Source organism: Mangifera indica, chromosome 12 (genome assembly GCF_011075055.1).
Source record: "Mangifera indica cultivar Alphonso chromosome 12, CATAS_Mindica_2.1, whole genome shotgun sequence".
NCBI classification, from domain to species: Eukaryota; Viridiplantae; Streptophyta; class Magnoliopsida; order Sapindales; family Anacardiaceae; genus Mangifera; species Mangifera indica.
This window is the reverse complement of record NC_058148.1, coordinates 14400839-14411848: the sequence shown is the minus strand read 5'-3', so window position 1 is coordinate 14411848 and position 11010 is coordinate 14400839. Positions and strand designations below refer to the sequence as shown.

Genomic DNA, 11010 nt, shown 5'->3' with positions numbered 1-11010 from the left:
TAATTTTTGCTTCAAATTTTGCTGGAAGACTGATCAATATCTTCTCTACAATCCTTTTATCTGTTATTTCTTCTCCAAGTAGCCTGATCTTATTGACTAGATCAAGTAACTTAGAAGAGTAGTCCTCTACAGTTTCCCCATCCTTTATTCTTAGTAGTTCAAACTCCCTCTTTAAACTCAGGAGCTTGATTGATCTAACTCTTTCACTGCCTTCAAATTCATCTCTTAACTTTTCCCATACTTCCTTTGGAGATTCACAAGTCATAATTCTTGTGAATATAACTTCCGACAGAGCTGAATGAAGACAGGTCAAAGCTCTTGGCTTTTTAGCTTTTTGCTCTTCATGAACCTTGATCTGTGATAGAGTTGGATCAGGTCCCAAGGGTGCTGGATCTGGTCCATCCTCTATTGCCTCCCACAGATTCAAAGCTTGAAGATAAGACTTCATCTTCATAGCCTATATATGGTAATTCTCCCCTGCAAACTGAGGAGGTCCAGTTCCAAGAAAGTTGCTGCTGCTTGACATCTTTCTTCTTCCACAGATCCCTCAAGAATACAGCTCTGATACCAATTGATAGTAGAAAATTGATACAGAAAGAAAAATACGTTTAGAAGAGAACTTTCTTGAAATATTTTATTCATTTCATTCTACAAACTAAAGCTATATATATAGGCTGTTTTTACAAAAAAGTAACTTTAGCAAATCTTATCAAACGTGAGACAAGAATTGCTTAAACTTAGGACAGCCACACATATATTTTCTAGAGACTTCCAACCCACCTAATCTTTAATATAATAATATAAAAAAATAAACATATAGCAGCCAAAAAGTATCTAGAAAAATCTTAAATAACTTAACACTTATTAACATCACAATTGTCGAATGAATAACCAATAAAATTTTTACAACCCGAAGATAAGTAAAGAGAAAGTGATAGACAATACCTGTAAGGTTCTTTATACTAAGAATTGGTATTGATGTTTGAACAAGAGCCAGTTTATGATGGCATAGATGTTGAAAGTTGAACATCTGAACTTTCCTCTTTAGCAACTTTATACCTCAAATTTGACTCATCATCAATTGTGTAGAGGTCCTGGGCTGGTGTTGGATGCTGGGTTTGACTGCGGTTCAGTCCAGGGAAGTCTCTTATGGCTATGAACCTCAAACCTTGACTGTAACTACCTACTTCAGGTATGGAATCTGGGATCGCAGTTTTCCCTTCCCGCATGACAGTTGGCCTTAATGATGGTGAAGCATCTGTACACAATAGAGATATTCTTATCATCCTTTCAGCTTCCTCTTTGTTGTATTCTGATCCCAGCTTTGGATCAACTAGCTCCATTATCTTTTTTTCTTGCTGCAACTTACAAGCCTGCAAAAAACACACTATTAAGGACTAATATCACATCCATCATCAGTATGTATAGAATGTTAGTTTCTTACCCAATCAAGAAGGCAGGTGCAATCCTCAGCAGGACCATAACTCTTGTTGTTTCGCCCACTAAAAATTTCTAATGCAAAATTCCAGAGCTGTAAACATCTACTTTGTAAGTATGATAACCCCAAAGTGCATATTCTGGTGCCTTGTATCCTTTACATATATGTTCAAAATATCTAGTGTTTTATGCTCAAAAAAAATGAAAAAATTAACTTTCAGCTGGACAAAAGAGACATGTGATTAGCTTACATTGTTCCAGCAACTCGATTGCTTATATGGGTTGTCTCCTCCTCATCAAGCTTTGTCATCCCAAAGTCTGATATTTTGGGGTTTAGATCCTTATCAAGCAAAACGTTGGTAGCTTTGATGTCTCTGTGAACAATTTTGAAACTTGATTCTTCTTGAAGAAAAGCTAAACCTCTAGCTATCCCAATACAAATCTTTTGTTGGGTTAACCAATCCAATTTCGGTTGACAATTTTCATGATCTCAAAGCAAACAATTAATTTCAAGACATATTACTCAAACAAAAAGGAACCATGACATCAATAAGTAGATGCAGTAGATTCAACTTACCAAACAAAGCAAGCACAAGGCAGTTATTTTCCATGTATTAATAAACTAGAAATCGTTGATCCCCTTCAATAAAACATCCAAGAAACTTTATAAGATTCTAGTGTTGCGCACACAAAACCGTGGTTGTCTAATTCAAGAATTCTTAGTTTCTCTACTTTAATTTTGAAGAGAGCTATTTCACAGCAATTACAGTACCATCATATAATCAACCTTGCGCAGAAATACTGCAAATATTTTAATCAGATCATTGGAGAAAGTTATTATATTAAGATATATAATTGTGGCCCTAAAGAATAAATTGTATACCTTGTAAACAGGTCCTAAACCACCTTCTACAATCTTGTTCACAGGATCAAAATTGTTAGTTGTAGCTTCAATTTGCTTCAATTTGCTTCAAGGCAAAAGAAATTGTTTTCAAATCTGATCCATCTAAAACACCTGCCCAAAGCACGAAAGAGAAATAGCTCTATTAAGGCAATGAACTCATAGTTGCTAGCCACCATAAGATATTTGTAGATAAATCGTCAGCCAAATAAGATAGTCTTTCCAAGTTCAAACTTCTGAGAAAAAATTTTGAACATGGTTGCAACAAATATCCTACAAGATTAAAGAAGACCAAACCATTTCAATTGCGACTCCTGATTCTGGAATTTTATCTCCAACCAAGGATACCCAGTGCCAAGATTATGAGACATGATCCTACAACAACACCCACAATGATTTCTGCAATCTTCTTCTTTGCAGGTTTGTAGTCTGCCCAAGCAAACCCACTAAGCAATTATTATTATAATCAGAAACATACATATAGATTTGGCATGAAATTGTGCTTTCTAAATTGATTACTTAAATATGTCATTCACTTGTGATAAAAACTGGATGAAACAGGGGAAATGTCAACTCTTTGATTCCAGCAACATGTATGTGAGCTAATTAAGACAAAATATATAATTTCAGAAGTGTATGCTCTAAGTTGCATATTCTGAAATTTGTTATATGTCTAGTTCTTTAATATGTTTCTGACATCTTTAGCCTCTCCCAGCAACTGGGTATTATAAGATTTTCAAGGCATTTTCAACAGTTTCTGATGTATATCTATGATGAACTAAGGTAGATTACATTATATTGTATTTTTCATGCAACAGTAGCATTTGAATGACATTGTTTGAACAAGATTTTATTATGTGAAATTATAGGAGAAATCACTCACTGGAATCCACCACAGAAATTGCCGATACGAGGGGGCCGTAGACTCCCCTTTCAGGAAGAGCATTAGTCCCTTTGCCGGCTAATTAAAACAGATCTTTAAAATGTTATCCGTGATGGTAGCATCATATTTTCTTGTAACTGGCTTTAGAATCCCTGAAGCTTTAGCTTCTCTATCAAAATCCTTCTCGACTTGTTTGTCCTGCAACATGGCAACCCAGTAAAACCTTTGTAGTATGTCCTTCCCTGTGAGGAACAAACTTCAGCTGAACCTATGATCCATGGCTCCTTGGAACTTAGCCCGAGTTTGGAAACCATATAGCATAATTGGGAAAACACTGAAGGTCAAGAATATATTACTCTATAAGACAATGAAAAAAAAAAAAAAAGAAATGATTTCTCGACAGATATGTTTTCAAGGGATTGGTTTCTTGACAGATCAATTAAGAAGCACAGAAGGGACAATCGAATCTCAGCCTCTGCCTCACATGGCAAATGTGCAAAATAAGAGTTTCATGTTCAGGAATCTGACTCCTCTGAATCTCAAAGATCTTAGAAGACAAACAAATGGAGATGAAGATTGGATGATAAAATGAATGATACAAGCAAACTTCTTGATGTATTGGTTGCCGCTGAATAACTTCAAAACAAGTTCAGATTTCAATTCCTTAGTAACAGAACAAATTATAAAGAAAATATCAGCACTGGGATCCATCATATGTGATTGTGACACAGAGAAGTAAAGAGAGTGGATTATTGAATCACTGATATATAGAACTTTTATTTTCAAGTAATTTAAACATGCATTTCTTAGTTTTGGAACTTTTATTTTTCATAAAGCCTTGACTAATACATAAAAATTATAAGGAAATAAAACGCATGCCTTGAAAACTAGATGCTTACAGTGAACCAGAATAACAAAATAACACAAATTATATTTCTTCCATAGCAGAAGACATTCTACTTAGTATTAATAAACGATCCCTTGCGGCTCAAAACATATGAGAAACCACTTCCATGGTGGGCCTGAATTCAGGATTGGAACCCAAGCAATCAATTGCTAGTTTTATGACTGCCATTAGTTGATCACGAATAGTAGGCAAAGGAAGCGGAAGACGTGGATCCAAAACATTGTTCAACAACATGTTCTCCCAAGTGAACAGAGAGGACAAAGAAGGAATGATATCACCTGGATGATTTCCCTTAATCACTTCTAATGCTAACACTCCAAAACTATATACATCGCATTTCTCATTTACCTTCATGGTGTAAGCCAATTCTGCAAAGTCGAGGATAAATCATAAGAACATATATTGCAACTTTTCTTTATGTGTGTAGTTAATGAATTAGACAACTATAGCAAATGAATTATATATACCTGGTGCAATGTATCCATATGTGCCTGCAATTTGTGTCCAATTGGATGAGTCTGGCTTGAGAAATTTGGCAATTCCAAAGTCTGAAACATGAGCTTCATATTCTGAATCCAAAAACACATTTTTGCTTGATATGTCTCGATGGACTATTGGGGGGGAGCAACCATGGTGCAAATAGGACAAGGCTTCAGCCACACCTTTTAAGATATTTACTCTCTTACCCCAATCCAATTCTGTTGCTGTAGCTTCTCTACTAAATAATGTGTCCAAGCTACCTCTTTCAAAATACTCATAAACTAAGAAAGAGTGTTGAGAATGTACACAAAAACCGATAAATTTCACAATATTTCGATGTCGTATTTCTGTTAATGCACTTATTTCATTCAAAAACTCTTTTTGGTCATCTATATCATCAGAATGAAATGAGTGAAATTTCTTTATTGCCAAAATAGGCCCTGATAGAAGTTGTGCTTTGTAAACACTTCCAGATCCACCACTCCCGATGCAATACTTGGCATCAAAATTCTCTGTTACACTCGCAATTTCTTCAAACATTGTTTTCCCATCAAAATTTAATGCTGAAAGAAATTTATAATTGTTCACACTTCTACGTTCTTTCTGTAGCTCTTGTTTCTTTCTTCGAAAACAAAAGAACATTATTGTCACAACAATTAGAAGAGCAAGTGCTCCTAAAGCAACAAAGGAAATTACCAACCTCTTTTCTAAGACGTGTTTTTGTGAAGTGAGAGAGCTGCAAGGTGTGAATCCACTAACATTGCCACACAATCTTTTATTCCCTTGTAATGCTTCAATTGGAGCATCTCGAAATGCTTTGTTGTTGGGAATTGGACCTTGTAACTCGTTATAAGATATGTCAATACGTGACAATCCATGCATATCTTCAAAGCAACTTGGGATGAAACCAGAAAGGTTATTGTAGGAAAGATTTAGATATTCCAAACTCTCCATGTTACAAATCTGAGAAGGTATCTCTCCTTTGAGTAAATTATGACTCAAATCTAGTTCTGAGAGTTGAATCAAATTACCCAATTGAAATGGAATTTCGAGACTAAACTGATTGTTTCTCAAATTTAAATAATGCAATTTCGACAGGCTCCCTAATTCTCCTGGGATTGACTTGCGTAATCTATTTGTAGACAAGTCAAGGTACTCAAGTTCTGTGAGTAATCCAATTTCATGAGGTATACCTCCAGAGAGATGATTCCTTGTTAAAACAAGCTCGTTAAGAGAAGTCAACTTTCCAAGTTCCACTGGAATCTCTCCAATTAAATGATTTGAAGAAAGGTCAAGTTCATGTAATTCGATCGAATTTTGAATATGCAGCACAATGCTCCCAGTAATATTGTTTCCAGAGACATTTAAAGTACCTAACCGAGAGCACCTTGCCCAAGTAGATGAGATTTCACCATAAAATTTATTGTGACTAAGATCTATAAAAGTTAGATTTGGATAGACACCAAAATCCTCAGAAATATTTCCAATAAATTGGTTTCCTTGGAGGCGGACTCTAATTAAGCTTGAGCATTCTTTCAAATCTTTAGGGATACGACCAAGCAAATTGTTCCCACCAATGAGAAAGGTGGTAAGTGATCCACTTCGACAAACATTATGGGGAAGAGAACCTGTAAAGTGATTATGGGACAACTCTAGTTCAATCAACTTCAATAAATTCCCAACTTCATGAGGAATGATGCCAGAAAGGTTGTTGAAGCTTAGAAACAAAGATTTCATATTGCTTAGATTTCCAATGGAACGAGGAATAGAGCCACTCAGGTGATTCGTGCTCAACCCCAAATCTGAAATAGACTTCAAGTTGCCTATCTCCTCGGGAATGGAGCCAGAAAGGTTATTGGTGTAGAAGTATAAAACTTCTAAATTGCTTAAATTTCCAATGGAACGAGGAATAGTACCATTCAGATGATTTTTGCCCAACCCCAAATCTGAAACAGACTTCAAGTTGCCTATCTCCTCGGGAATAGAGCCAGAAAGGTTGTTGGTGTGGAGGTATAAAACTTTTAAATTGCTTAAATTTCCAATGGAGCGAGGAATAAAGCCACTCAGATGATTTGTGCCCAACTGTAAATCTAAAATAGACTTCAAGTTGCCTATCTCCTCGGGAATAGAGCCAAAAAGGTTGTTGGTATGGAGGTATAAAACTTTTAAATTGCTTAAATTTCCAATGGAACGAGGAATAGAGCCACTCAGGTGATTCATGCTCAACCCCAAATCTGAAATAGACTTCAAGTTGCCTATCTCCTCGGGAATAGAGCCAGAAAGGTTATTGGTGTAGAGGTATAAAACTTTTAAATTGCTTAAATTTCCAATGGAACGAGGAATAGAGCCATTCAGACGATTTTTACCCAACCCTAAATCTGAAACAGACTTCAAGTTGCCTATCTCCTCAGGAATAGAGCCAGAAAGGTTGTTGGTGTGGAGGTATAAAACTTTTAAATTGCTTAAATTTCCAATGGAGCGAGGAATAAAGCCACTCAGATGATTTGTGCTCAATTGTAAATTTGAAATAGACTTCAAGTTGCCTATCTCCTCGGGAATTGAGCCAAAAAGGTTGTTGGTGTAGAGGTATAAAACTTTTAAATTGCTTAAATTTCCAATGGAACGAGGAATAGAGCCATTCAGACGATTTTTGCCCAACCCCAAATCTGAAATAGACTTCAAGTTGCCTATTTCCTTAGGAATGGAGCCAGAAAGGTTGTTGGTATGAAGGTATAAAACTTCTAAATTGCTTAAATTTCCAATAGAACAAGGAATAGAGCCACTCAAGTGATTTATGCCCAACCCCAAATCTGAAATAGACTTCAAGTTGCCTATCTCCTCAGGAATGGAGCCAGAAAGGTTGTTGGTGTGGAGGTATAAAACTTCTAAATTGCTTAAATTTCCAATGGAACGAGGAATATAGCCACTCAGGTGATTTATGCCCAATCGCAAATCTGAAATAGATTTCAAGTTACCTATCTCCTCGGGAATGGAGCCAGAAAGGTTGTTGGTGTGGAGGTATAAAACTTCTAAATTGCTTAAATTTCCAATGGAACAAGGAATAGAGCCACTCAGGTGATTTATGCCCAACCGCAAATCTGAAATAGACTTCAAGTTGCCTATCTCCTCAGGAATGGAGCCAGAAAGGTTGTTAGTGTAGAGGTATAAAACTTCTAAATTGCTCAAATTTCCAAAGGAACGAGGAATAGAGCCACTCAACTGATTTTCGCTCAATATTAGATTTGAAATAGACTTCAAGTTGCCTATTTCCTCAGGAATGGCGCCAGAAAGGTTGTTGGTGCAAAGGTATAAAAATTTTAAATTGCTCAAATTTCCAATGGAACGAGGAATAGAGCCACTCAAGTGATTTATGCCCAACTGCAAATCCGAAATAGACTTCAAGTTGCCTATCTCCTCAGGAATGGAGCCAGAAAGGTTGTTGGTGTTGAGGTATAAAGCTTTTAAGTTGCTCATATTTCCAATAGAATTAGGAATAAAGTCACTCAATTGATTATCCCCCAAAGCTAAATTTGTTAGGGAGTTCAAGTTTCCTATCTCATTAGGAATAGAACCAGATAACTTATTTGAATAAAGGTAAAGGACCTCTAGATTTTTTAGGTGGCTGATTTGAGGAGGGATGACACCAAAGAGTTCATTCACACTTAGATCAATGAATGCAAGATTGGGAAATAATGAGAATGATAGTTCATGAAGTGTGCCTTTCAGACTTGTGCGTGTCAAGTTAATACTTGTGATACTTCCAGCACGATTGCAAGAGATTCCAAACCAAGTGCATGGACTTATCTTGGTTTTGAGGTGGCTAGAAGTGTTTGTGGAATTTGCAGAAAAAAGAGTCCATGATGACAGAAGGGAATGACTGTGGTTTTGAAGGCTGGCTTTCCATTTGAGAAGAGCCAGTGCTTCCTGAGTAGAATTAGAAGCAATATCAGTTGAAGAATGAGACATAGCAACAAACAAGAGAAGGAAAACAAGTGAAAAAACACTCTTCAAGATTGGCAACCCCATTGTTTCTGAATTATGTAATGCATATCATAATTTGGAAACACTGATAAATATAAAAGCAAATTACAAACCGTGTGGATGCTTGAAAAGTTTCCCCCCTAATTTCCTGCTCACGAAATAAAATTTTCAAAAAGCTCATGGCGTGTATGCTAATGTTTCTTGCCCTCTATTGACTCAAAAAGTGCCCCTGTCCTCATTCAATTATTGATATGCTTTGATGTATTACATCTCATTCAATTATTGTCTTTGCCGGTAAGTACACGCATAAATGTGTAACACATTGATGGTTGAAAAATCTCCAATTTCAGATTTAGGTTAAATATTAAGTTACAAAAATTTAAATATAAATCAAGAAAAAAATATACCCAAAATAGAGAACATTACCATGAAGAATAACTGCCGCATTATTTATTTCCAATTATGTCGATCTGGTGTAAGTGTAACAGTAATATTCTTTATTCGATGTATATATATAAAGCATGAAAATTTCATTTTTTCAAAACACAAAAATACAATCAATATTCAATAAAAACAAGTATTTTATTTTTCCTTTCATATTAATATATTTTTAGTTAGTGGCTTGGTGGATTTTTCATTCTGTCTAACTCAGTAGATAGAAAAGAAGAGGCAACAGCATTTGATATGAGCTTTACTATTGAATCATGGAAAATTGGTAACCGTTAATTGCGGAACTTGGACTTTGTCGGTGTCCTATTTCACGTGTGACTGGTTTCTTTGATACTTCTAGGTCATAGAAACGTGTGGCACGTTTTGACTCAACTCAAGTTTGAATTTTGAGTCGAGTTCAAGGTAAAAAAGTTGATTCACTATTAAATTTGAGCCCAATTTGAATTAGAAAGAATTTGGCTCAGTCAATCTGAAAAATCAAGAGATGGTTCAATTCCATTTTGGCTCACAACTCTGTTTGGATTATATCAGAATGATGTAGTTTTTCTTATTATTGAATAAAACAATATTATTTTGTTATTTAAATACAAACTCAAATAACATATTCGAGATATAGATTTGAATCATGAACTTGAGACAAACTTAAGCAAAATTCAAACCATGAACTCACATCTTATTGGTTTCCCACTCGGTCTATGTCAAAATTATAAATTATTATCAAAAATATATTAGACTTACAATTATGAAGATTGAAGTTCATATTACACAAAACTAATTGATTTATGTTAAAATCTAATTCATAAACTTATATACCATTTATTTTACTTAATTTTATTAGATATAAAATCGATTTCCTTTTTATTTGAGTCTTCAACAAATGTCATTTTTAAGTTTTTGAAAAGCCATAATTTCACAAATTATCTATTTTTCCTGTAATATTAAATTATAAATTATTATTTAGATATTTTTTCTATTTATTTTTTAATATTAATTATAATTTAAAATAAAAATTATTTTTATATTATTTCTATTTTTATATTATTTTTTCTTTTTTTTACCACTATCGATTTGCTACCTCCCATCTCCCCCTTGTCGTCATTCCACCTTCCTATTATCAAATATCACCACGACAACATTAGTTGTCATTGCCATTATGCTACCAACACCCAAGTTTGTGCAACATTTCCCCTTGCCATTACACAAATTCCCTTTCCCATCTTCATACCATCACACCACCTCCTCCTCCACCTACTTTTAGAGGTGTCAAATGGGTTAGCTTGTCAAGCCCGATGTGATACCCTTAGGCGAATCCCACATCGACAAAGCACGGGAGAGATGCTGGGTCTGTGTGTGCTCTGTCTATGGATCCCACATTGGTTAGTGGTGGGAGAATTGAATTGGTTAAATAGCCTGTGAGCTCCTTAACTGTTAAGACGCGTTTTGGGTTGCAAAGCCCAAAAGCAAACCCATGATGGACTGTGTGTCCAAAGTGGACAATATCTTGACAGTGGGCTGGGTTATTAGACCAGGGATGTTATCAATGGTATCAGAGCAACTTCGCGTGTCCTCTTGAACGATGGTGGGGCAAACCTCAGCGAGGACGCTAAGTCCCGTAAGAGGGGGGTGTATGTGATACCCTTAGGCGAATCCCACATCGACAAAGCACGGGAGAGATGTTGGGTCTGTGTGTGCTCTGTCTATGGATCCCACATTGGTTAGTGGTGGGAGAATTGGATTGGTTAAATAGCCTGTGAGCTTCTTAACTGTTAAGACGCGTTCTGGGCTCTAAGTGTTGGCGGCAAAGACCGCAGGCCCAGGAACAAAACCCCGAAAAGGCTGGGCCGTAAGGGGACAATATCTTGCCAGTTGAGTGAGGGCCCACTCGTTTCCCTGCAAGACGCGTTTTGGGTTGCAAAGCCCAGAAGCAAACTCATGATGGACTGTGTGTCCAAAGTGGACAATATCTTAACA

General features: G+C 36.0%; 1 protein-coding gene and 1 pseudogene across 2 annotated transcripts; both read right to left on the bottom strand.

The window, feature by feature from the left end:
* Positions 1-625: 625 nt before the first annotated feature.
* LOC123192107 lies at positions 626-2709 on the bottom strand (annotated as a pseudogene).
* Positions 2710-3970: 1261 nt separating this feature from the next.
* LOC123192974 (probable leucine-rich repeat receptor-like protein kinase At1g35710) lies at positions 3971-8960 on the bottom strand. Of its 2 annotated transcripts, XM_044605712.1 has the most exons (3): positions 8699-8960; positions 4596-8532; positions 3971-4496 (listed from the first exon to the last, which is right to left on the bottom strand). In XM_044605712.1, the coding sequence occupies exons 1-3, from the start codon at positions 8768-8770 to the stop codon at positions 4210-4212; spliced, it is 4296 nt and encodes a 1431-aa protein (XP_044461647.1). In that variant the 5' UTR covers positions 8771-8960; the 3' UTR covers positions 3971-4209. The 2 variants fall into 2 exon arrangements, with proteins under 2 accessions (XP_044461647.1, XP_044461646.1); XM_044605711.1 differs by lacking the exon at positions 8699-8960 and having other exon boundaries at positions 4596-8687.
* Positions 8961-11010: the final 2050 nt, after the last annotated feature.